General features: G+C 41.4%; 1 protein-coding gene across 9 annotated transcripts in view; it reads right to left on the bottom strand.

The window, feature by feature from the left end:
- The window catches only part of mcamb (melanoma cell adhesion molecule b), a 49456-nt gene that overhangs the window by 8544 nt on the left and 13137 nt on the right, over positions 1–27775 (bottom strand). For 5 of the 9 annotated variants that reach the window (XM_012917158.4, XM_012917160.5, XM_012917161.5 and 2 more), the window contains exons 2-12: positions 6463–6587; positions 6133–6358; positions 5527–5597; positions 5336–5423; positions 5060–5239; positions 4111–4241; positions 3869–4004; positions 3655–3770; positions 3304–3445; positions 3086–3210; positions 1427–1565 (exon numbers count right to left, since the gene is read on the bottom strand). In XM_012917158.4, coding sequence (XP_012772612.2) covers positions 1427–1565; positions 3086–3210; positions 3304–3445; positions 3655–3770; positions 3869–4004; positions 4111–4241; positions 5060–5239; positions 5336–5423; positions 5527–5597; positions 6133–6358; positions 6463–6587 — 1479 coding nt within the window. Of the gene's footprint in view, positions 1–297; positions 385–1426; positions 1566–3085; positions 3211–3303; positions 3446–3654; positions 3771–3868; positions 4005–4110; positions 4242–5059; positions 5240–5335; positions 5424–5526; positions 5598–6132; positions 6359–6462; positions 6588–19312; positions 19365–27775 lie in introns of all 9 variants that reach the window. The other 4 variants (XM_012917155.5, XM_012917156.5, XM_012917159.5 and 1 more) reach the window with 2 other exon arrangements.

The raw sequence follows: 27775 nt of genomic DNA, 5'->3' as shown, positions 1-27775 counted from the left end.
AAAAGAATGTAGAAATGCTCAGTGCATCATGGGAGTAACATTAGTCTCAGCCGATAGCAGCACAAGTAAGGCATGGTTCATGGTCGCCAGTTCCAGTTATAATTATGAGCTTTTTCAAAAGGAAATGTTTGAAGCCTCTTGGTAAAAACAGAGAGTGTGCCTGTCTCGCAAATTCGAGCTGGGAGCTTTCTGACAAGTTAGAAATCTCTCTTTCCCAGTCAAATTTAATTTTGCATTTAGCAGCTGGTTTCATTTGCATGATGAAAAACAGGCACAGCAGTGTAACTGTGGTCTTACCTGTGTCACTGGATATAGTAGTGGTTGATCGTGTGGTAGTGCTGATTGTTGGCATGGAAGTGATTGTTGTTAATGTGGTGTTTAAAACTAAAAGCAGGTAGAGGCACAGAAAGGACGTCATTTTGTTATTTACACATGGGTGCCCGTTAAACGACATGTGGGTTACCAGGGTGAAGAATGTGAAAAACAACAACAAAAAATATAAAGATTGAACAATCACAGACAAGACGTTACATCATGTGGCAAAACTCAAGACCTTTAGATGAAAATGAATAGAGACATGAGGGGGGAGGGACATAGGTAAAAGTGGCAAGTGAGGAGAACAAATAAAAACATGCAGGCATGTTCGGTTCGTTTTTATGTAAAGTGCTATTTCACAACAGTCGCCTTAATATTAGAGAGAACAACCCAACAATGAGAGGATTCCCTTTGAGCAAACACTTGGCGACAGAGGGAAGGAAGAACCCCCCCGTGGTCAGAATGGAGGGTGAATGGAAAGAGAAGAGAAAAAAATAGGGAGACAAAACTTTGGAAGAGAAATGACTAAAGTTAATGACATGCAGTACTGACATATAAACATATCAGGAGTGAAAAGAGGGGAGTGGAAAAGACCTGGTCAGTGGACCTCATGAAGTCCACCAACAGCCTGAGCCTACAGCAGGATAACTGAGGACTTTTCCAGGATCACCTGTTTTATGAACAAGGCTCGAAGCCAAATCTTAAAAGCAGAGTCTGTCTCCTGAACCCGCTGTTTACCAATATTTCATAGATGAAGGCCTTTATGTCTAGCTTAATTAACTGATTTTTGTCATGTCGTTTGATAAATACAACTCAACATCATCTGCGTAGCAGAGACATGTAGACACAGAAGAACTCCATAAGTAACTTTTCCATGTAAGAAAGAATCCTTGTTTGTATTAATAGCTGGAACAGAAAACTAACAGAAATATATGATTCAAACAAAAGCAGTGGATTTCGTCGAATGCAGTGGTGTCCGTAGAAAAATCTTGTGATCAGCCATCTATGATGAGCCATCTGCGCTAAGATGAACTCTAAACTCTGTGACGAACCTGACTGAACTACTAACTACAAAGATTGCAGAAAGGAAGCACAGGCTGCATGAACTCACTGGTTTTGATGTTGAACTCCACCACTTTAGAGCCAAAGTCATTGCTGGCATTGCAGAAAACTTTCACATTGGAGGTGATCTTGAAAGTGACCACACTCTGAGCGCCATCTTCAGTCTCTGTTTGCAATGCATTTAGGTTCTGCAAAAAGGACAGTTAAAGACAGAAATAGAAAAGTAGATCCAAGAGCAAACAGGTGAGAAGACAGTTGAGCACAATATTGATATAGACTTCCAAAGACTAAAGGTTTGCATGCCCATCATCATCGTGAAGGTAAACTAGACATTAGCTAGTATTAGCTCTGTCAGTCCAATCAAATTTATTTCTAACTCTGTAAAATCCAACCAGTAGTGGCGCAACGGATCACTGTTGATCCGTGATCAGAACCGAAGATTCGAAAAAGAAAAAAAATATGTGTATGGTGGGCGTGGTCAGTCTGTCTGCAATAGTCATGGCCAACGCTAGCACTCCAAGTGAAAGAGCAGAGGAGTTTGCGGCATTTAAGCAGCCCTTTGCTGCCTAATCTGACCGTGCTAAAGCTGTTACAAAAGCTATTACAAAAGCTATTGGGGTGTTTATAGCTCCAGACATGAGGCCCTATTCCATTGTGCAAAACAAGGGGTTTAAACATATGATAAACGTGCTTGAGCCACGCTATGATATCCCGTTGCGTGTCCACTTCAGTGACAAGATCGTTCCAAGCATGTATGAGCAGGAAAAGTCAGGCATCTTCTGTTGCCCTAACTACAGATGGGTGGACCTCCAGGGCAACGGAAAGCTACGTGACCGTGACCGCTCATTATATCACAGCGGAGTGGTAGATACAAAGCCCTGTACTGCCCTATATAGCACCTAATTTGTTTTTTATATAATTGCGTGGAATGAGTATTGAGTTGAATGTTCTTTAATGGGCAAAAAAATTAATTTTTCTTGTCTTGTTTCGTTTTTTGCTGATCCGAAAATTGATCCGATCCGTGACTTAAAACCGTGATCTGATCCAAACCGTGAGTTTATTGATCCATTGCACCACTACCAACCAGTGCTGCTTAAATCAGTGAGAATCTGATGTGATGTCAGCTAAATGATAATGTTAGCATGCTAATGCTAATTAACCATTTTTACCATTTTGCTCTAGAACGTTAGCATGCTTTAGTGCTTTTAGCACTAAACAACTGCATAACTGAGGCTGATGGACATATCTAACACACACTTTTAATCATAAAACAAATCACTGCACAAAATATCTCGAGGCACAAAATGTCCGGTAGTTGTTGAAACATTTTGTTCAATTTTCCTGCATCTGTATTGCTAATCTGTTCAGAACTTGCTGATTTGTGGTTACTAAGACTATTAAAACTGTTCAAAAGTGAAGACCATACTCTACTAATGTGAAGTCTCACCCACAGTCCACCAGCCAGCTCTTTTTTAATCGTGTGCCGTAAACGGCAAAATACCACAACAGTATTGAAAAGAAAATGCATTTAAGTTAAGTTTAAAATTCAAGTTAAAAATTGTGTTCCACTATTTGTCCCACTGGACGCATTTATCAAAATGGAGGTCCGGAGGACTTTGGATCAACCTGTTGAAGTCACAACTGGAATAAGCAGATCTCTGTTGTGGCTGTGACTAAGCCGAGAATGAGAAGCTTCCCTCTGCTGTACCTTCCCATCAGAAGTTGTCCACATAATTGTGGGAGCAGGAAACCCTGTGGCACTGCAGGTCAGATTAACAGTTGTCTCATAAGTCTCCACTTCTTGGACATCTGGCCCCAAAATCTGTGGCGAACCTGCAGAATGAGTAGCAAGAAATACAACCTTATGCAATAACTATGCAGTCACAAACTTTGGACATGGTCTCATTTAAAGAAAATACAACTCACCCTTAACATTGACTTGAAGTGTGCTGCTGGTTTTCATCCCCTCCATCTCAGGAACGGTCACAACGCACTTATACATCCCTGCTGTTTCTAACGTTGCGCTCTTCACACTCAAAGTGTTGCCTTTTGACACCAACTTTTCATTCTAGACAAAGGTGAACAAAAAAAGCTTGTTTGACTCAACACGTTTAAATGAGCATCTAAGTACTGGGTGAAATAGGTGTTAGAGGCCTCTAGTCAACCTAACTGCTGGTACGACTCTGCCACAGTGTGAAATGATTGTTTTCTAGGTGCATCTTACTTGTTACTGTTAGACAAGCAGTTGTATTGTATATATGTATGTATCTACGTAACCTTAAACCAGGTTGTGGATGTCTGGAGAGAAGACAGGGCATTGCAGCTGGCCTTCAGCTCCTCTCCTTCCATCACCGCAATGCTGTCTTTAGGCGTTATAACAGCAGATTCAAGGTCTGCACACACAGACAGAGAAACAAGGCATACAAGTCAAACAGAGAACCTACTGGTAAAATGTATTTGATGAAAAACTCATCCAGAGTAAAACACTTACAGTTAACCGACACCTTAGTACTCCCTGAGATCTCCTCAAAGTTATCCGTTTCCTCAAAGGTGCACTCATAAACTCCACCGTCTAAACGCTTCACATTAGTCCGCACCATTGTCTTGTTCTCCACAGAGTATTCACTCTGCAAAGTTCAAGATTAACTTTAATGTCCTCAAAGTGCTCAGGAAAACATCGAATTGCAACCATTTCCACATAAATGAGGAGTATGGAAGTGCTGATTTTCTTACATTTTGGTGCTTAATTGTGGTGATTGAGGATGGATAGTTGCCATTGTTATCGCAGCGAAGCTCAAGTGTGTCCCCTTCCTTGATTTTGCCCTTTGGTGACTCCACCCAAATATTTACTTCAGTGGGGAGATCTAAAACACAGAGAGATGAATTCAAGATTAAACTGCAAACCTGAACTATCCTTAAAAATAGGAAACTGAGGCCTGTCAAATCATCCATCCATCCATCTTCATCCGCTTTATCCGAGGCCGGGTCGCGGGGGCAGCAGCCTAAGCAAAGAGGCCCAGACCTCCCTCTCCCCAGCCACCTCCTCCAGCTTATCCGGGGGAATGCCAAGGCGTTCCCAGGCCAGCTGAGAGATATAATCTCTCCAGCGTGTCCTGGGTCTGCCCCGGGGCCTCCTCCCGGTGGGACATGCCTGGAACACCTCACCCAGGAGGCGCCCAGGGGGCATCCTTGTCAGATGCCCGAACCACCTCAGCTGGCTCCTTTCGATGTGGAGCAGCAGCTGCTCTACTCTGAGCCCCTCCCGGATGGCCGAACTTCTCACCCTATCTCTAAGGGAGAGGCCATCCACCCTTCGGAGGAAGCTCATTTCTGCCGCTTGTATCCGCGATCTCGTTCTTTCGGTCACTACCCACAGCTCGTGGCCATAGGTGAGGGCAGGGACGTAGATCGACCGGTAAATTCAAAATTTACCGGCCTGTCAAATCAAATTAAGGAAAATGTTATTAGTATAATATCCTATAATACTTGAACAATAGTGTTATTTTAACTTAGTGAACTTCATGAGAAACTATAGCATCCATTTCCACTTCAAAATATCAAAACAGATCCATTAAGAAACTTCTTGTAGTTTGTTTCTAGTTTTTCTAGTTTGGTGTGCAAGAACATTGCATGAACTGGAAACCAAATGCAAGCCAGTTTGGTTTCAATTGGTGAAACTCACAGTATACAGTGATGTTAATGTGCTGACTCTCGGTCATCTTGGTCGCTCCAGGGACAAAGTAGATGACTTCGCAGTAGAACACTGCATCTTTGTGCTCCTTCTTAACTTTCATTGTCAGCTCACTCTGGACTGAGAAAAGACCACTCGATTCAATAGTGGTGCTGGAGGTTACAACCACCTCTGAAAGAAATAAAAATACTGTAAACATAAAAGAACAGGACAGACACAAACTGAAACAGCTAAGGCATTCCAGTTTTAAATATCAATCTGCCTTACCACGTGGAGTATTGCGAAGCGGCATGTTGTTTCTGTACCAAGTAATATTTGGCTTTGGGTATCCGTTTTTGACCCTGCAAGACCCAATCTAGTGGGAGAGGGGGTAGGTAAGGAAATTCAAATGATAAAATTGCATCCTCGCATTTTGTAATTTTAGTCTTTGATGTTTGTGATCGCCAAAACCTTTTCACCTTGGATGGAGCTTCTTCATTTACTGATATCCCTGTTTCCACTGCCTCAATTGTAGGAAAGGTTGGTGATTCTGCACAAGACGTAAGAAAGGATAAGAACTAGAAAAGGAAGCATTTAGAAAGAAACAATCATAGATTCTGATAGCTAAAAATTTCAGAAATATTGTAACACTATAGGTATGTTAATACAGTGAGTTCCATAATTTGTTGGACAAAGACACAATCTCTGCCTCCGGACACAGTGGACTTTAAATCGAAAAATCCAAATGCGATTTGAAAGCAGTTTTTAATTTAAGAGGTTTTGCAAAGTAATTGGACCTAAATTGGACAAAAAAAAAGGTAATTGGCCAGGAAAACTGGTAAGCAGTTTCATGAACAGGTGAGGTCTGTTCCATCTTCTTTTGTTTTTCTTCCAAAGCAAATGAAGCAGATACAATATCTGGAGTTGATCCGTTAACTTGTAGCAGCAGCAGTAAGAAATATATGGAAAATATGGAGCAGCATACATTAAGAGAGGATACTGATGACTTGCTTAATGAAAACAACCGTTTCAGTGCGAGAGAGCAGACAGCATAGAAAATGCAATAAAAGCTTTCAGAGTCTTACTAAACACTTGGAGCTGGGTTCGTCCCTCTGCTTCCTCAGGTGTGAGAGTTTTGATGACACAGATAAACTCCAAGTTGTCCCTCACTCCCACATCTCTGATAGCCAGCACAGCAGCGGTTCCATTGACGTTCAAGCTGATCCGATGCGTGAACAGTGTGTTTTGTTCTGCAGCCTCATGCATTGGTTCCTTGTTGTAGATTCTCTGTCTCTCCTTATTAGGTGGCACCTAAAGGTCAGAGTTTACAGAATCAAACATCAATCAAACAGAGAAACGTGACACCCATCACACATCTGTGTGTTTCTGTGCACGTTAAGCTTCACCAAACTCACATAGAACCACTGTATGGTGGTGCCGCCCAGGCCCTCGTCAGTTGTAAACATGCAGGTGATCTGAGCCGTCTCTCCAGCCATTACCTCCACTTTGTCCTCCATGGTCACCTCCACTATGGCCCATGCTGAAAAAAATACAATAAATTACCCACCAACATATATATATTTTTAAAAGAACTGACCAGATTATTAAGCAATTCGGTGCTGCACGTACAACTATTATCTACTTAGCTTTAAACTGATCTCTTTTCAAAGTTCTCATTTAAAAGAGGACCGTTACACTCTGACTCACTGACATGACTTCCATTGCATTATTTTCACAGCTCTGTAGCTGTTGTGTAGCCAGCTGCTGTATGACAGTTAGTGGCACAGTCAGCCTTTATGCAAATATAGTTTAAAATGATATGACTGATTCAGCAAACCAGTATAATGCTGCAACAGGGAACCATCAAGCTTCATACCAGGACACACTTTATTCTTTCTGTCTAGCCAGTTAATATGAGTCCTTCCTTTAGTATCCAGCCTACCCCTCTCCCTGCTGTACGCCTAGCCTCCCAGTACTCCCACTACTCCCATGTACTTTCTTCACTACTTCCTGCCTACTTTAAATTTTCTCTACTAACATTCACTCTACCACCAAGTCTCCTTGTCCTCTTTCCTCTCTCCAAGGATACACCAAACAACTTCTTGGCAGAAAAGCATGTGTTAAATGGTAAAATGGTAAATGGCCTGCATTTGTATAGCGCTTTTCTAGTCCCTAAGGACCCCAAAGCGCTTCACACTACATTCAGTCATTCACCCATTCATACACTGGTGATGGCAAGCTACATTGTAGCCACAGCTGCCCTGGGGCGCACTGACAGAGGCGAGGCTGCCGGACACTGGTGCCACCGGGCCCTCTGACCACCACCAGTAGGCAAACATGGGGTTAGTATCTTGCCCAAGGATATTTGGCATGCAGCCAGGAGGCAGCCTGGGATCGAACCACCGACCTTCTGATTAGTGGCTGACCTGCTCTGTCACCTGAGCTACAACCACCCCAGTGTTGGAGAAATTGTTTTTAAATCACATCAAACTTTTTTTCTGGCCCTGAATTTCTTGCATCCATACCAAGATATATGAAATTCGGCAATAACATCCTTATATCAACAAGAACAATGAACGCTTAACCACTAATGGAAATGGACAAGATGGAGATACAACAAACCCCAAACAGGCAAAGAATCAAAAATAAATAACAGGGAAGAAAGTTGTTGCGAGTCAAAAGAAAGAGGGAGATGCTATGACAGGAATGAGAAGCCCACCCATGTCCACATTAATGTGCTGCATTCCAACATGTCACCCTCTCACAGGAAGAAAGGCCCAATTTACAGGCAACATAGTAGCCCCACTGTTCCTTTATGATCTGCCTCTGAAGACCGAGTGGTTTTTCCCCCTTCCAGGATCTCCTGATGTGAGGCATCCTTTAAATCTAAAGGAGGGACCCCCAATTACACTTTACATCCCAGTGTCTCAGCGGATGCTTGAGATGCCAATGAGAGATATAGCCTGGAGGTCATGAGGCTGCCAGGTTTGATTTAATCTTTCCTGAGTGTCTGTGTATTGTGAGCGATGGCAGGAAACATCTTAGTTTATGTCAATCGAAGCTTAAGAGAATGTAAATATGATTCCTAAGTGTCCTGCAATAAGCAGTTTGAGCTTCAGGAACCACTGACAGTTTTTAACCAGATTCATGGTGAGTACATATTTAAAAAGACTAAAATTACATGTGAGTTAAAAATGATACTGTGTGTTATTTATAACAGTTTATCAATCTAGCTATGAGTGCATAGCTTAGCATGTAGCACTGGTAACTTCTGATCAAACACAAACATGGAAAAGTCCACTGGCACAAAGCTGATTTTACAAATGAAGATAAAAAGATACTAAAATAAACATATGAAGTGGTCAAGCTCACAATACAGGATGAAAGCAACAAAACAGCCACACACAAAGCAGCAATGTAAGTTTGTGTGTGTGTGTGTGTGTGTGTGTGTGTGTGTGTGTGTGTGTGTGTGTGTGTGGAAAACTATGGTCTGAGATCAAAGAATAAAAAAAAGAAAGAAGAAAATCTGCATAATAAATTGATATAATTACCTAATTATTATATTTCTGGATATATACTAAGAAAAATGAAACTGTTTTAAAACCATTTGCATTAAGGGATACAGTTTCTTGTAATAATCTATTTTTATAACTGATGCTCATGGCGGAAAGACTTCAGCCGCTTTAGTCTCTGCACACCAGTTACTGAGTGTCACGGTCCTGGGTCGGGTCGACCCAGTATTTTGAGTTTCTTATGTTTTGGTTTATTTTGCATTATGGATTAGTTATTCTCTGGTGATACTGTTTTGATTACAATTATATTCTGATTCTTTAGTTATCTGATGATGATGTTGATGATGATTATTTCTGGTTTAGGTTTTGTTATCTTGCCCTTATGTTTGGTTTAGGTTGCCTGTGCTTAGTCTTCTCTGCCCGTATGTCCCTCTGTTTGTCCATGACCTCATTATGCCTGTTTACGAGTCTGTCTCTGTCTGGCGTGTGCTTCCTGTTTTATTTTGTAGGTCTGTGCCCTTTGTCAGTGCGTTCAGCTTTGTGCTCTCCCTGTCTCGTCAGTGTAATCAACGTCAGCCGTGTCTCCCAGCTGTTACCTCTTTGCTCCGTTCACCTCTTGTATTTAGTGTCTGTGTCTTCCCCTACTCGGTGTCGCATCGTTAACGTCTGTTCACCCTCGCTTCCTCTGTGTGCTCCGTTTGCCAGCCAGCCTTCCTGCCTACTTATTCCGTTCTTCCAGTTTAGTTAGTGTTTTTCTGTTCTGCTTCTTACCAGCAATAAAGCTGTGTGTTTTGAATTACTTCCGCCTCAGTGAGTCCTGCATTTTGGGTCCTCTCTTCCTGCCTGCCCACACTCAGACATGACACTGAGGTATCAAACAGGATTGGTGAAGCTATTTTCGGGTGCACTGATTGGTCATTAAACAGTGATTTCATTCAAGTTGGTCTCTAATCTCAAACACAACCTTCTATGGAGCCAGTTAAGTCTGCAGAATAAGTTACCATGGTGATGTATCACCTTTGTAATAGTGAAGACACAGAGTTAAACCTGAAGTTACCCAGATAAGCCCACATCCTGCTTCTTAGGTGGACTTATTCTTGTTCCTGTAACCTGGACACAGTTCAGCTGTCATCACACAGCTGTCTACTGTTACTTCCATTTATACATAAAAAACAGAGCTTTAAGGGTTTGCTATTTATTGTTAAAGTCACAGTTAAGTCGATGACTGATGAAGCTATGGATTTTATTGGCAGTTGTGATAAATTAGAGACAAATGACACTTCCTTTCCGCTCTGTCATCGCTTCACCCTGCTAGCATTACAAAAATCTATGTGCTGTGATCCAAATGATCAAAGAAGACGATGTAAGCGTCGACACTAAAAGGATATTAAAGGTTTTAGCTTTTAGCTTGATACATTACCGGAAATTTCAGTGCGTTTTTTTCCCCCAAACATTTTAAGTAAAATATTGGTGGACATGTGTGGCTGTGCACTCTTTGTATTAATGACAAATCTGAGCATAACTTGCTGAGGCACTCTTAAGCAATTAGAGCTACTACTGCAGCACGTACACCTACGATGAGTGTGGAGCGCAGCACAGGGAAAACTTGGTAAAGCAGTTTTTGTTCCTTCCAAAAGAAAAACTCCAAATATGTATTTTTAGAAAGGACATTATCCTGCGTCCAACATCAAAAGACACTCCATCCAGGAAAAAGTGTCAGATGTGTGGTCTGGCAGTTAAAGTGAATTATCACAACACCAGGACTGTCCACTGATGAGCTCATCACCCACACACATCCCTGCTCCACACCTGTTGTTTCATCTAATCATCATTTCATTGGATAACGCACGTTTACAGTAACAGCTGCCCCCGAGCTAAACCCCTCACTACTGCAACAACAACAAACATACTTCCTTCTCTTCCTCACCTCCTGTCTCTCAACCCCCGCCCCTTTTCTCCCGCTCTGCTGCGTGTTACTGTTTACTAATGGAGCTGGACGGATGCTTTCCTGTTAAAGAAATCCAATTAGTTTCTCCAACATAGACATTTCCTGGCCATTAGCGACGGAAGGACAACGCTGACTCACTCGCAGCACCCCATCCCCGACCTGAGGACTCACCTACAGTAACAACTGGGATTGAGATTGCTGCTGTGCAGTTGAAGCTTTATGTTTTGAAAACTCTTCCCCCATTACGTCTGACAGCTGGAGTGTTTGCTCATGGGAATCTCAATCACATCTCATTAGTAACTTGACCAGTATTCATCTCCACAGTGCATCCATCAGAGAAGCTCCCCGCAATGCATTGGATCGATGCTCTCCTCATGATGAGAGAACGGATATTAGTTGTTGTGCAGCGGATATCAGACTTAAATAAACGTGACAGAGAAAAAGCTGTGCAGCAGAAAGCTGGACCTCTCCACGGTTTCCACTTTGCAAATGATATTCTTTCCACTAACAAGTGTTGAGACAATGATTTCACATACTGATGTTGGTATTATTATATCTAAAATAAATCGATTTCCTTACCAATGTGTTTTCATGTTTTTCACAAATCTTGATGTAGGAAAAGGTCAGAAACTTTACCTGCCTTGTTTCATTCAAGTATCCACTCAGTTTTCCATCATGCAATAGGACCGTCAGTCAACTCTCGATATATTACGTGTTTATTCACTCTTATGTATCAGACCAAGCCATTGAGGAGGCCTCTAAAAATCAGTATGCAGCATGACAGCAATCCCAGAAATAAAGGGACATCCTCAGCAGCAACAAGAACAGGGAGTCCTGCAAAAGCTGACAGAGAGCTGTTCAACTGCTCATTAAAAAAATCTAATCAGCTAATCACATGGAAGTAACTCAATGCATTTAGGCAAGATGGTCAAGATGACCTGCTGAAGTTGGCTGAACGTGGCGTGGTTGTTGGTGCCAGATCGGCTGGTCTTAGTGTTTCTCAAACTGCTGATCTATTGGTAGTTCATGAAACACAACTATCTTTGGGCTTTAGTCTGAAAAAGGGTTTCAGACTTTTTTGGGTGAAAATGTCATTTTGATATCAGAAAACAGGAGAATAGCCAGATAGGAAGGCAGTAACAGTAACTAAAAAAAACAACAACACTTTTTACAACCAAGGTATGCAGAAGAGCACCTCTTAAGGTGCAACATGCTGAACCTTGAAGCCACAGCAGCAGAAGACCATATAATGTGCCCCTCCTCTCAGCTAAGAACAGGAAACTGACCTCAACAAAACTGGCCAGCAGAAGATTCGAAAAATGTTGCCTGGTCTGAAAAGTCTCAATTTTTGGATGTTAGGGTCATAATTTGGCATAAAAGACAAGTATGGATCCATCCTTCCTCATATCAACGGTTCAGGCTGCCAGCAGTGATGTAATGGTGTGAAGGATATTTTCTTGGCAAACTTTGGGCCCCTTTGTACAAAGTGACCATCTTTTAAGTGCCACAGCCTATGATCACAGTGTTTCCATCTTCTGATGGCTGCTTGCAGTATAATATTCCTATATAACCATGTCACAAAGCTCAAACCATCTCAAACTGTTTTTCTGAACATGACAATGAGTTCACTGTACTCAAATGGCCTCCACAGACACCAATTCTCAATCCAACAGAGCATTTTTGGGATGTAACGGAAAATTTGGCATCATGGATGTGAAGCAACTGTGTGACGCTATCATATCAATATGGACCAGAATCACTGAGGGATGTTTCCAGCTCTTTGTTGAATCTATGGGGTCTCTGCATCCATCCGGGGTGGCTGTAGCTCATCAGGTAGAGCAGGTTATTGGTTGCTCCAGTCTGCATGCCAAAGTATCCTTGGGCAAGATACTAGAAACATGTTGCTCTGCAGTGCATCCATTGGAGTGGGAATGTTAGATAGAAAGCACTTAAGCAGGTGTGAATGTGGCATGTTGCATAAGGTTCTTTGAGTGCTCGGGTAGAGTAGGAAAGTGCTGCACAAGAACCATGTTTCTCTGTCTTTCTCAGCAATCTTTCATCTCACCTGATCTACTCCAATCTCAGCATGTATAATAATGGGGGATTGGAGCAGTTTAAAGTCGAGTGTGAAGCCGCTGAACAGGAGGAACCCAAAGATGAGATCACTGCTCATCCAGATAATTTCACTAGATCAAAATCAAAACTTAAAAAAGAAAAAAAAAACTGAATGACTGAAATCTACTTTTGAAAATGCCATCATATCAGTGATTGCACTAGTTGTCACAGAAAATGAAAAGTAATTTGTTTTTGGAGTGAAAAAATTTGGACTTCAAATTCAACAATAAATCAAAGCTCAAAGCTTTTTCTTCTTTGTAGGAGGAGGAAAACTGAATTCTGGATCTTACACATCTGCATATGAGAGCTCCATATGTGTGTCAGCACTGATAATCAAGCCTCAAAGAGCTCTCAGTTTGCTGTCTCAGTTTAGCTGTCCCTGCAAAGCACAGTCCATCCCAAAAGAGGGTGCACTGTATTCAAACACAAAATTAGACCCACTTAAAGATAAGAGGCTCACACGGCAGAGGCGCGCAGGATAAGAGACAATAAGCTCAAGAGGAAGTCATGTCAAAGACTCGCAGGAGTCTTTGATTTCATTGTTAACAAAACAATTGGTTGCTATCTGTTACTGTTTGATTAAAAATGCTTCCTGCTGAGCTCTTAGCATCTGTGGATGCTCACCCACACCTACAAAATCTCATTTCTTTCATGCCTCTGACTATGATAACAAGTGCAGGCAATTTTGAATACATACAAAAGTCTAGTTGCTGCTAATCAGCAAGCAAAGTGAAGCCAGGGTGCATTCATTTTAACACTGCAGGCCTCCATCTGACAGGTACAGAGCACAGAAGAAATGGTCCATGTGGTCGTTCAAAGCCTGGAATCTGTTTTACGTTTAGCACCGCGATGGATTCATTGACAGGCCTGAGTCTGCCGCCTGTTTCCTCTGGCAACGAGCCCAGACCGCAGATGATCGCCAAAGGAGAGGGCAGGACGCACAACTTCAGCACATTCACTGGCGTTTTACTTAACGGTCCTGTGCTCTTTTTAAAATGGTGGTCTAGGTGAGGAACAGCGCCCCACAAGGATGGCTTGAAAATCCATCGTTCACTCATTTTTCATCCAAGCTGACACCGAGCCAAAGACAACAAATACCTCACCACACCTACAGACAATTTAAAAAATCAACAGTTACCCAAAAGGAGAAAACTGAAGCACACTCATGCAATCCCACAGACAGTGCACCATCACGGTGCCCCACAGGAAACCCTCCACCCCCGTTTCTCATTTTCTTAGTTAACGTCTCTTTTTATTTTCCTCTGTACATAACACAGATACAGATGATTATCATTAAAAGTGCACAATTAACTTTAGCTAAACCAACAGCTCTGTGAAAAAAATAAAACATTTCTGCATTACATCCTTATGATCTGTTTCAGGGAGATTTCATCTTACACCGCACAGGAGGGAAATTCTACTTCTTTGTTTTCCAGTTAGATTTTTGACAGGAAATAAAGTGCAGGACCGTGACTCCAACAAACACCCCCCACCCCACCCGTGTGAATACGTTTAGCCAACATAATCTATCGGGCTTTCCTTCCTTAACCTGTGTTGTCAGTGCCTAAGCAAATATTGTAGGGAAACTAAAGCCTGGCATGTTCATTTTCAAAACCCTCCAACTTGACAGATTCATTTATTACCGATATTTCCTGACTGTCTTCATAAAAACTGTGTTTTCTCTGTTTTAAATAAGAGCAAGAGCAAGATTTCAGGTGAAACGGGGGCGCTATCTGTCAAAATATCCCAAATATGGAGGAACAGGCTGATGTTAAGTCTGCTCCCAGAAGGGGCCAGAAGCAGTTTCTCAGATTTGACAGAAAGAAAAAGATCAGATCAAAGCAAGCAGCGGCCGAGGAGACGATTACTAAGGTCGATGGAAAACAGACATAGGAAACCTGGCGTGGTTTTTTTGTCTGTCTGTGAGATGTGCGCTCACAGGCGCACACACACGTCACTAAGCTGTAACTACTGACCTGAACTTAAGCCTCGGCTCATGAAATAAGCACATCGTTATGTTACTGCAAACATCTGAGAACAGCTAGCACATGACACACTTCATTCTCTGCTACGTCTCATTCGCTGCTCCCCAAACGCTTAATTCAGTGAATTTGCTTGTATAATCAGCTTCCTCTGTCCCAGGGTTACATTTTAAGGTGCTGTATTAATATTTACATAGCAAGGATTCCCTCAATTCATGTTTATGCCCAAAAGAAAAGTCTGAGAATCCGCTGGATCAAAACATGAATGGACGACCATCGAATGTTATACTCCAGAGAAGAAGAAGTAACATGGAGGCAGCAGAGCTTATCTCTCTGTACTGCGAGCTGGTCAGTCCTATTTTTAATGGCCATAATCTGTGCGCTATCCTGTCTGGTGACAGCACTGCTGAGAGGCATAAAGGCAGCATAAACAGGACAGCACACGAGAGCTTAATTATCTTAAAAATAACAAGGACCGTATTGAATCTAATTATAATTAATATGCTAAATTTACTGCCCTGGACTCTGTCGTGAAGAACAGGATGCATGCCTCCCGTGTATGTAAACCAAATAATTTCCCATATGCGTGCTGGTGAAATGAGGCGACAGCTCGGTGACATGTTTCCAGCCCTCCTACATCTAAGAATAACAATGGCCTATCAAGCTTGTTTGCTTATATGATACAGCAGATCATATACCTCACTGACACCAGAAATAGGCTGAGAGAGTGAGAGGGAGCATGAGGAGGACGGTGCCTCAGCCAGGCTGCTTTTTGTACAGATGTAAATAAGTCTGAGAAAAGTGAATAGACCATAGATGAGATAGATCAGATAGAGAGGAGGGAAGAAAGAGGGAAAGAGAGGAATCAAGGTGGCTGTACAGGTTGTATTTAGGTCTCTGAGAGTTGCTGTGGCCTCTGACATTTATCACGCCGTAATCCCTCAGCGGCACACTTGCTGTATCTAACACGGAGGAAATGCAATCAGGCTAAAGATAAAGGAGAGAGCCATTCAAAGTGCCAGAACTTTTATTTGCTCCTGACAAGCTTCAGGGTGCAGTTTCCCAGTCGGGTCATGAAACGGCTTCAAAACCACTCAGCAGCCAGGCATTTATAATGACAGCTATTCAAAGCAGCTGCATTATCACAGAGAGGCAGCTATGGCTTTGCAAATGTTGGAACTGTAGTCTCTGTAAATTTTTCATCAGCCTACTTAATGTTTTTACCTTCCAAACAAGCTGTCTCCCCTTCATGCTGCAGTCGGGCTTTTAATCATTTTTTTTCCCCACACAGTACAAAAGAACAAAAGATCGTCAGGTGAAGATATCGCACATAAAGAGAAAAAACCTCAGACGATACCGTGAATTAAAGTTAAATCACTAAACATTAAATCTTTGCATATTTAACAACGTATTAAGATCTCAATATGGTTTATAAAATACATTTACAAGTCAAACAGACTGTATAAAGTGCAGCTAAAGCTAAAAAGTAATAGTTGTTGAAGCAATAGGAGTTCACTCACTCCTGATGAACGGTGTGTTTTTGAGGTGACCTGAGGGTGAACATAAAATACTGCAAAGTATTTAATTAAGCTACCGCATTGTTTTTTTACTTCCTTATTTATTTCTAAGTGCTGACATTATTTGGTTTTGGCAGTCATGGGGTACAGTCTAAATCTGATCTTTTTTGATCCCTCGTGGTTGACTAACACGTTTGTCCTATAGCAGCTACCGTAGCTGGGATTATGCCATTGAATCCTGAGGGATATGAAAACAGAATCTGCAATCTAATGACATGTAGCGGAGAAAATTTCACACAATTGCAGCTTTAAATGAGAAGATCATAATCTGCATTTTTGGTTCATCTTGACATCAAGAAAAGATTTTCTGCTAACTAAAAATACTAACTCCCCACAAATGTTTTTTTTTAATCTTTGTATAAATTAGTTTAGCTTGTAATTATTTTTATTATTATTAAACATTGATAAAGTAACTGTTGAAGTGGAAAAGTAAATTGCCGGATGTAGTTGGCATGTTGGCTAGCTAAAAGGTCACAGCTGGGCTAATATAAACACAAGAGGAACGCTGGAGAGGCCCAAAAAGGAACACTGATTATCTTTTTATTTATCAAATAAACAAAGAAATGAAGACGTTTTAGCTCAGTGGCTGAGCATGTACCCGCATGCCGCAAAACCAAATGTAGCAGCCTGGGTTTGATTCTGACCCGAGGCCACGTGCTCTCTTTCTCCTCGCTTTCATGTCTCCTCTTCACTAAAAACATCGATTAAAGGCAAGAAAAGCCCCCAAAAACGATTTGGGAAAGAAGATGGAGGATGGATGGATTACACTGATTACATTGAATGGATCAGTAGACTTTAGTTATATTTCTACTAATAAGAAATGAATGTTGCGTTAGCGTGACCTTGTACCTTTGTCTAAGATCAAGGAGGCAACAAAATAATTTCTGATGTTGCCTTTAGTTGCAATGGCAGATATGACTAAAAATAAAAGCTAAAAATAAAATTGCTTCCTCGAGTTTCCTTAATTGTTTATGGATACCATCCCCTTCCTCTGCATCTTTCTCTTTCCCTCTTCGAACATAGCTTGCTATAATCTACGCAACTAAAGTATCTCGCGTGCAGCTGGAGATTAAACTGCACCTGCTCATGTCACAGGACTCACGGTTGAATTAGTGAAGCTAAATAATATCTTCTTATCTTGTTAGAAAGAGTTTTAAAATGGATCAAAGTTCTTATCTATTTACACTATTAGCACTATTTCATTTCAAGATTATGTTACGTAAAAAATAAAGTATTGATGCGTCTATAACTGAGATTCTTCTGTTTTTTTCGGCTAATAACAGGGCTCAGTGAACAGGAATACATCCACATTTATTCTTTATCTCTAAATAAATAAATGCCATTGACTTTCTCTGTAGACATATTCGACAGATTGACAAATCCACTGTAGAACAACTGAGTTTGGTCAACTCGTCTCAGTGAAATGGTGCAAAAGAATGTAACTCTTGCAAACACACAGTGAAGTCCTTGTCACATGAAGCATTTTAATGCACATATGCCACGCAAGACCAAGACACCCCCCCCCCCCCCCCCCCCCCCCCACACACACACACACACACACACATCTCTGGCACAGCAGGCACATTTCTCCATAATGCCATGAGTAATCCACTCAAATAAAAGAAAGATTGACTTTTCTCCAGCATGGATTAATAAATATACATGATGTGTCACCACTGGATTTTGTTACGCATTTCTCATATCTTGCAAACAATTGTGCATGCTGTATTCGTGCAGATAATCTTTCATATTTTTATTATCCACAGTTCACGAAGCCAATTGTAAAGGATCTCTCCATTAACGCGTCAATACCAGAAGCCTCTTAGACCTGGGTGATTGTTCTGGTTTCCCTTCATGAATATGCATGCTCCTTTTTACCCTGTTGGCTTGCATTAGCTGTTACAAGTTAGTGAGGCTTTAGGTAATTAATCAGGACTCCCATGCAGAGGAGACACTGATGCAACTTTTGGCCAGGCGGATGGCTCCATGTTGGCTGCACACAGCAGCTCTCATGAGTACCTGCCGACAGCAGCAAACAGAAGCAGCATCTAAAAACTGGACTCAGTGTGAACATATCAAGAGCGATTCAACCAGATGACGCTCATCAGTATCAAACTAAGCACACATTTCAGATCATTAGTGCTGAATAGCCAGCTAATCACGCGGGATGAACGCACGTAGAAGGAACTTGCTAGATCTGAAACACAGCTGGAAGATTTATTTGCACAGGTGCAAACAAGAGTCTTTTCTCTTGCATTTGAAGTCATTAGAGTGAAAATTATCCAGGAAGATAACAGCTTGTGTGTGTTAGAAGAAAATGAGTACCAGTCTGATTTCTTTCTTCTCCTTTTTTTTTAAATTGAGTTAAAAATATCCAAGTTGTTATAAATGTTTTGGTGTAATGACGACGGCAGAATGGTTTTATAAGCTGCCTTTGTTTCTGGAACTTGGAAAAAACATCTGGGCGTATTATTTTATGCATGAGATAATATTCAATCAATCAATTAACCAAAATCAACCATTAACAGATGAGTTGAATCAGCTGATGGCAAGTTATCTGGTTAGGTGTTGATTTTGCTGTTTAAGAAAATGTTGAGCGCTGATTCAATCTTTAGGGCACCGTGAGTGATTTTGACCAACACTAACACTACGCAGGAGGTCGGAGTGTACAAACAAGTGCAATAAACACCTAGAACATAACATCACCTGGGATACTGGGACTGTTATGAAGGACCGCACCAATAAAGTTATATAAAGCTTATAAAGACAGTAAATTAATCACATCATACATGTTCTTACACTTATTGCCAGGCAGCAGCCTAAGCAGACAAGCCCAGACCTCCATCTCCCCAGCCACCTCCTCCAGCTTGTCCGGGGGAACACCAAGGCGTTCTCAGGCCAGCCGAGAGATATGAAAAATTAAATGAATTAATATTGATTAAAGTAATATTGAGCAGAATTGATGCTCTATCCACTGAAACAGGATGCTGTGCCTGGACACCACATATTTAGCAATAAGCTGAAATCAATTCTGCTCAGTATTACTTTGATCTCTTTATAAGATTACTGGTGCGGCACTCCACAACAGTCCCAGTGTCTCATGTGGCCCATTGGGAAAATTAAATGCCCACCTCTGATCTAAAGGACAGTTTCACAGTATTGCTTTCATTTACAGCCGTGCGCCTGGAAAATAGAAAAAGACAGAGAGAGGAAGTAAGAATTAACTTATTGTACTTTTAAAATATTTATGCATTTAAAATGCATTAATTAGACCTTAGCAATTTACAGCATGCAGACTGTAAACTATGATAGTTCAATTTATCTTTAATTCTATATAAAAATGTGTCTTCTTTTGGTCCAGAGAAACGGCACCTGCGATTTTTTTATTGCATCTTTATGAGATTATTTTTGGTGGGGGGTTCTGCTTTTACTAGACAGATGCTCTTCTGATAAAAAAAAAAAAAAAAGAAGATGTGGAGAAGGAGACTGGGCGTTTTTATGTTTTTGAACAAAGTCAGAGGCACACTAGGTGGAGACTTAGCTCACCAGGATGCCACCTTCTGATGTTGCACAGACTTTTAATCAAAGAAAGAACTGAAAGTATTATAGATGATAGAGGAAGCCATATTGCACTGCATTGCGAGTAGGAACAGAGCACTCCTCTGTCTGGGGCCCGCGCGGGATCAGGTGATGTTTAAATTGTTGAGTCCAATGACAAAGAGATGGACGGTGGCAGCTGTAGCAACCAAATTGCACGTTCTCACAATGCTTCAGAGAAAACAAGGTCAACTTGTCACGCTGACCTGCCAGACACTTTCTCCAGCACACACAGATCCCCGGGGTGTTCTGGAGCCAAATGCCAGCCAGATCCACTCAACATGCCATCAGAATTAACGTTTTCCAAAAAGGCAGAGGAGACGGAGTACACAAAGAATGTAAATACAGTGGAGAGAATCAGAGCAGACCACACATCAGGGGAGATAGCGAGGGACTAGGCTGACTATATTACATTTCAGCGGACCACCTGTTACAGTGATCAGGCGAAGCTAGACCTGGCTCGGGTCTCAGACTGTGTCTTTCAGAGAGGGCTCTGCTGACTCACAACTGTTACAACAGAACACTAATAAACCTTTGAATGGCTCTGTTATAAGGTCACCTCTGACAGCACTTGAAGTGTTTTAAACGGAGCTGTGGAAATTAAAAAAGACAGAGAGCTCTTTCTTCCCTCAACAATTAGCTGAAAAGTTGATGTTAAGTTAAGGAGGAGGAGGAGGAGGAGGAGGAGGAGGAGGAGGAGGAGGAGGAGGAGAAGGAGAAGAAGAAGAAAGAAGAAGACTTGTGTGAAAATGCATTTTAATATCCCAAATATCACCACCCTGTTATTGTGAAGGCAGCACAGGTAGCTTCACTCTTCCTCACAAAACTAAAATGACACATAGCACAGCATTCATGGAGGATTCTACCATTACTTTATCCATGTTTTCTGTCATGTCACCTGCATATACCTGGAATAACGCCACCTTAAATCTACCGACCAGGCCTCTGCCAATGGTGAGGTAAGCATAAAGACCGTCTGGCTATGACCGGTGGGTTTGTTCAGTGAGTCAACGTTTTCTTTTCCTATACTCGAATCACCAGCGTTTACTTTGTCATTCGTCCCATTTTGCTATCGTGATTTCTCCTAGTAACATAATCCTGACAATCCAGAAGCTCCACAGACACTTTCATAAGCCCACACGAGTCACATTGAAAAACTTTACTCCCATTTTTTGATTTTTTAATAAACGCCAAGGAAAATCAGGGCATTTAAATTAGTGTAAGAGTGCTGGAAATTTCTGAGCAGTCCCAGAACATAAACAGATCTGTGGACAGGCCTTCAGCAGCAGGTTTCAAAGACCTGAGGCCAGCCCCTCTTTGATACGCAGCTCTTTGGTCTTCCCTCCGCAGCTACGCTCCAAAGAGAGTTCACTCCCTTTGATAATTACTTTTTCAACAAGATGTACTTCCCCGTGTTCAGAGTTTCCTTATTATTCTATTCTGCTATGCCCACACACTCAGAAACTCACAGACTTTTAAAAATGTGTCCACTCTGTGACTTTTGACTTCATGTAGGATGAGGTCATTTTCCCATGTCTAATTCCACTACTCTCATAATATTAAAAAAAAAGAAAGAAAACACTGTGTAATTACTCTCACAATCTGACACACTGATGCTCACTTGCGTTACTGTCTATGAGTGTAGTGGAATAAATCTCACAGGGCCATTTCCTTATATCTGCTCCCATAATGGTACAAACGCCCCCTTCATCCTCTTTCCCACGTCCCAAGACTGCAAAAACGGTCTCCGTAATCAGATGCTCTGCGAGCAACCAGCAATAAAATAACACACGTAGTTTGGAAGTATGGGAAAGGCCAACAGGGACAATATTTTTGTGCTACGCTGATCGTAACGATACAGAAACCGAGAGGAGGGAAGGGCAGGGGGGGCAGAGAGCGGTCTCATGACATGGCTTCAGAAGTATGAGATGTGTGCTGTGTGCTGCTGGCATATTGTGGCTAAAGATAGATCCCTGATACACAAACTTCAAGCTTGCAATCCACTGACTCTGAGGTGGACAGAAATAACGATTCATTTTGTTTTTACATCCTTTGTGTGCAGATGTCGTCTTTTTAAGTGTTCATTAAAGCAGATAAAACGACATTCTTAAAGTGCGAGTATCACAAAGACTAATTCTTTAGCAGCTGCCATTCCTAGAGCCTGAAAACTGACAGGAGTGTATTTTTCTCACTGCACTTAACGCTTAATTCATACTTCTGTGGTCCACACGTGCAATGTAGTCTCCATAAGTGGGGAGTGTCGTTGCCACCCCTCGTTTCTATATATATTGCAACAAAGTTTAAAACAGGTTTAGAGTTTTACTGAAAGTAGTAAAACTTTTATCTTTTAACTTTTTAGGATCCCCAGAAAACCTGGAGAAGGGTTGCTCAAGGCTGCTTTAAAAATGGCTCTTTGGAAGCTAAAATATAAAGAAATGAGGGGTGGCTCAAGACTTTTCCAAGACTTTTTGAGGGCTTGTATTTCACATGAACATCAAGTAAAGCATTTAATAATAAAAGCATTCCTGTGTTTGATTTTTGTCATTTGTAACATGCAAGAGCTAAAAGTCTCATGGACTGGGAAACCTTTATGTGCTCTGTTACTCCATCTTCAGTAATTCATCAATCTGAGGTATCCAGACATTTCACTGGGTGGTACATCGTAACAGAGGTAAAGATATCATTACGAGCCTTTAAAGGGCTGCAGTGGATTTTTGGTTAATGCCGTTATTCACACTAACGTCATCTCAGGATCTCACAAAAACAACGCCAGCGTTGATGCTCACACATCTCTTGCTCACATGCTTTGGTCGCCAAAAGCTTTGCCTACTTATCACAGGACAAATAAAAAAAAGTCAGTTTTAAATGCCCCACATGCTGCGGTGTTTGTGCTGAATTATGAAGCAAGCCATGCGGCGAAAACAATGATCTCTTTTGAGAGCATCAGCTGTTTCTACTTCGAACGCAGACTGAAATGAAATGAATGAATCATATCAGCCACTTTCAGTGTCTTGAATGTGCAGCGTGACCCAGATACACGCAAATATTTCAGTTTCATCTGAAAAGAAGGAACTTTGTTTGGAAAAATAAATTAGCTATAACATGAAAACTAATGAAGTTTTAAAACATACCCTAATAGAAGAGGGGGAAACACAAACAGTGGAACCGTTAACCAGCAGTTATCTGCCATAACTAAATACTGTGAAGCCGCAGCAAACACACCAGTCTGCTCTGAGGAGTCAGCGGCACGGCGTCAGGGCTGAGGGCTCGTAGGTTGCATTAGGTTAAAAGGATCCTAATGTGCATTAGATCAGCACAAAAACAACATCCATTATTAAGCAGGGTGTTGAACTAACAGAGAGCAGGCCGAGATCCCCAACAAGCCTCCCATCTCCACTTGCGCCAGCACAGCTCCCGGCGGACACATTAGGTCCAAGGATCAACACGCGTGTGAGCAGCTTCTACATGCTATCATGTTCGTGCTGCAAACAACACAACAAAGCATGGAAAATGAGATGATTTAAGTGTTATTGCAGACTGACACCAGGTGCACAGTGGTACACAGAAAGTAAAGGCTAATTTAACCCATGCAAATTAAATCACAAACCAACATGTTATATGTCAGGGCGCGCTCGGTTAGTTCTTATTGTTCCACACAGCATTTCTGGTTTTGGTTGTGGTCTCTGAATGTGAGACATCTTGGACAGTGTTTTTATTCCTCCGTGCAGATTGTCCCAGAGATTTGAGCTCTTCAAACCTTAAGTTTAAGCTGCTCTTATTCTCTTTCATCCACCAGATATTCACCAAATAAATTCCAAGTTGAAGGCCACACTAGTCTGTCCACCACAGGCCAATCATCCTGTCTCACCTGTCTCACGCTCCACGCACACACTCCTTTGGTAACAGCACCCAATGAGAGCTACATGAGAAAAAAAATCAAGATTTAAAAAAGAATTGTAGTTTTTCCCTTTTCAATAGCCCAACATATGACCCACACACCGACAACACTTAGCACAGAGACACAGAGAGACTGTGTGTGTGTTTGACCTCAGAGCTGCAACAAGAGACGGCGGAGCACTAAATCAGCTTCGGGGTGGAAGAGAGACAGTTTCCCCAGCAGTGCATCAGCCTTTGACGGAGACGATTCCACATTCCTCTGCAGCCACTGCTACTACTCCCTCACCTTTATTCTCACCAATTACATAACAATTCCTCCAATATATGATTGAAATTGATGCTGTTTGAAGCCTCCATCTCTGCTGTGGTTTCAAACTGAACTTTAGATCTCAAATTTAAAACACATGCACACTTTTTTCCACCCCTCTCTCCTGGGTGTCATGAACTGCTTTCAAGAACACGTTAGACTGTGCATTATGCCAGATTACATCAGTCGCACAGAGTTTTCCAACAGCTTTGCAGGTGTGCCCGCAGTGGAGTCTGCAAACCACAGTTCACTCTTGAACAATGGAAAATCAAAGGCCGTCCTCATAGACTCACCTTGTTTCCATCTCAAACTCCTCTGACAGCATTTCTGCAGGTACCGGTTTTACTATTCTCCTGCTTTAATGTCTCATTGATGTTTTTCAGGGTCACATATTCGCAGCCTGGTAGCCTGCAGCTGTGTGGATACTCTTAGTAAAAGTTCTTTTCTTTGATAAGATTTTTGAGATATAAATGTGGTACTATACTCTGTAAAGAGAGAATTCTTGAGTTTTTTATTTCGTGGTAGTTATTGAGATCGTGTCTCAAAAATGTCCCTTAAACCTTTAGTGTCTCTCTTGTTCAGCATAGGTCTGGAAGTCTGCCTTCCACAAGGAGTGTAAGCCACAGAAGGTCAGCGCTGCAAAGGCTGGCTGTTTGCAGAGTGCTGTATCAACGCAAATTAACCAAAATTTGACTGGAAGGGAAATTTTTGCAGATTTTTAATTAAAGTCCATTGGAGAACTTTAAAAGAAATGACAAATAAAATTTGCATTTCATTAGGAAATTAAGGTCCTAGAGTCTGGAGGAAGAGTATAGAAGTGCAGAATCGAAGGTGTTTCTGCAGTCAGTGAGGATTTGCCATGTCCTCCTGATGGTGTTGGTGGCTGGTGGGTCCGTAGTGCTCTATCAAGTCCAAAATCATGTTTCCATCTGTGGACGAACCAATTTTCCTTTCCAGCAGCACTTAGCACCTGCCCACATTGCCAATGTGGGCAGGTTTGCTGATCTCGTTATTAGCGTGTTTGATTGGCTAAACAGCCCACCTGACCTATCAAGACAAAGATGAGAAACACCCATCTCAAAAATTAGAGGCAGGCCAAAGGAAGCCAATGATGCAGTGATTTGTCATAAAGAAGCCACAACAAAGTATGGACTGTGTGAGTGAACACACTTGGACATCTCTGTACTGTAAATCCTTTTTGAGTGACCTTAGGAAATATTCCAATAATTGGAGATTCTGGATTTCTGGTCTGCATTAAGTATAAATGATAATCGTTCAAATTAAAGTAACGAAAATAGTATTAGTATTTCTCTTTACACATGTACACAAAAACTCTTTATGACCCATAAAGAGACATTTAATAGCAAAGACTCCTCTGCACCAAACATTGTTCCCACCATCACATTAAACTGGCATTCACCCATGTGATTATTCATGCTTGTGCTTGAATTAGTGACTGTGCAGTTTCTCGAACTCTGCAGAGAGCCATGCTGTATTTTTATATAAAGTACAGCTCATATAATTTGGCTCATAAAGTCTCACCATAATTTTTATCCCGAGGCCAAAGCATCAGCTCAACTCATCCTCCTCTAAGAAAGCAGATCCAGGGACAGGAGCATGCATACGTTCAACCTACATGCATGCAATATGATTTTTGTCCAGCTGTTTCCAGGATGTAGCCCAGACATATTCTCGGGTTTTGGGTTACCCACAGCAGAAACGGGGGGTGCATACACAAATGCAAGAATGTCAAAGTAGAGAAGAGATTGTGCACTCATTACAACAGGATGATTCATGGTTGTCACATTAGTAGAAAGGTTTTTGCGGCGTACCATGATATAAAAATCATTTCCTTACAAAATGAGCAAAGTGTGAGTTTTGCAATGTCACCAGCGTTATGAAGAAATTCTGGAGAGAAATTCTTTCACAATATGGTCACCGGATCACACATCCCACATTCTCTCTGACGTTGTGAAAGTGTTCGTTTCAACATTTAGGTGAAGTTTCTGCAATGCTCGAGAATGTTAATCATTACTTAAGGCCCGAAGATCACTTAAAACCATCAGTTTGCCATCAGAGTCGGTGTGACTGACAAAAATCATTCAAACATACCAGAATTTTAGTCTGGAAGTAATAAGCTGTCAGTAGAAATTGATCTATTTATTCTTAAATAGTCTCAAAAAAGTTTTTGACATTAGTAATTTCATAACCCAGATCTTTAGATTGTCACAAAAAGTCTGAATTTACAAAAGTAAGAGAGGTTTTGCAGGATTGGTCAATACTGAGAGCTCACATATGCAATTTGTACAAGCTGGCCACTTTATTCAGAACTGCAGGTGATTTCAGCAAAGGTGCTGAAAACATTTTGGTCCGTGATGACATGATAGCGTCACACAGCTGCTGCAGATTTGTTGGCTGTGAATCTCCCGTTTCACCACATCCCAGAGGTCTGTTTGACTACAGTGAATTCACTCTCATGTTCAAGAAACCGGTTTGAGATGATCTGAACTTTGCGACATGGTGTGTTATCCTGCTGGAAGCATCTTATCAGCTCGAAGCGATCTGACCTCTGACATCAGCAGGGCATTTTCACCCAGAGAAGTGCCTCTCACTGGATATTTCCCTTTTTCAGACCATTCTCTGTAAACCCTAGAGATGGTTGAGTGGGAAAATCCCACACAACCATTACTAGATCAGACGTACTCAGACCAGCCCGTCTGGCACCAACCATGACACATCTAAATTAGCCAAAATCACTTAAATCACTTTTCTTCCCCATTCTCATGCTCGCTTTGAACTTCAGCAGATTGTCTCTACAATGTCAATATCCCCAAATGCACTCAGTTGCTGCCACGTGATCGGCTGATTAGATGTTTGTGTTAAAAAACAGCTGAGCTACTCTACCTGAGAAAGAGTGTATATAGAAAAAGCACAGTGAAAAATATAAATGGATATATGTTTATGTGCCCTGGTGTTTTTGGGGGGTATTTAGGATATGTCAAATTAAAACAGGGTTCTGTGAATGTATTTCTATAACAAATAAATTCATTGGCAAAATGCTCCTAATGTGTTTACTGATAATGCTGCTTCCATGCTTCTGACGTACAGACACTATTAATAAGCCTTCTCTGTGAGCTTATAATTAATGAAGAGTGATAGAACAACTAATACAACAATTAAGACCTTTTCTCTTCTCCACGTCTATTCTCAGACAAACAGCTGATACTTCCAGTTAACATCCAGAGGCTATGGCAAACCGCAATTATTATTGGATGCATTTGTGCATCAAAGTCAGCCAAAGAGACATACCAACAATCCACATGGCATACTCGCAGGGAAGGAAAGCACAGTGTTTCCAGGATTAACTGTTGACTTTGAATGTACTGTTTGCACTGCTGGTTGAGACAGTCTAAATAAGAAGTTGAACAGTATTCAATGAAATCTGAAAACAAATCTCAATTTAACTGCTGCACACTGGTTTCTTGCCCCACCTTTCAATAACTACAGAAGCTTCAGTGATCTAAGAGCGTTGATGTTTTTGGCTAAGAGATTTCACGATAAAAAGATTTATCACTAAAAATCCCCACACAACATTTTGGGTTTATTTCAAGCTTTGATTTGCTATGAAATAATTCCACAGGGATTGTAATCGTGTCTGAGATTACAATCGTGTCTCTGCTCTGTGGAACAAGGATAAAAAAAAACAAGAAACAAGAAAAACCCCACTCTGCCATTTCATAATTATGTAAAGAGTTCGAAGCTTCAAAAACAGAAAGAAAGAGGAACAGTAGTT

The sequence above is a fragment of the Maylandia zebra genome, linkage group LG14 (assembly GCF_041146795.1).
Source record: "Maylandia zebra isolate NMK-2024a linkage group LG14, Mzebra_GT3a, whole genome shotgun sequence".
Lineage (NCBI taxonomy): Eukaryota > Metazoa > Chordata > Actinopteri > Cichliformes > Cichlidae > Maylandia > Maylandia zebra.
Note: the sequence above shows the minus strand (reverse complement) of the source record. Positions and strands in the feature narration are given on the sequence as shown.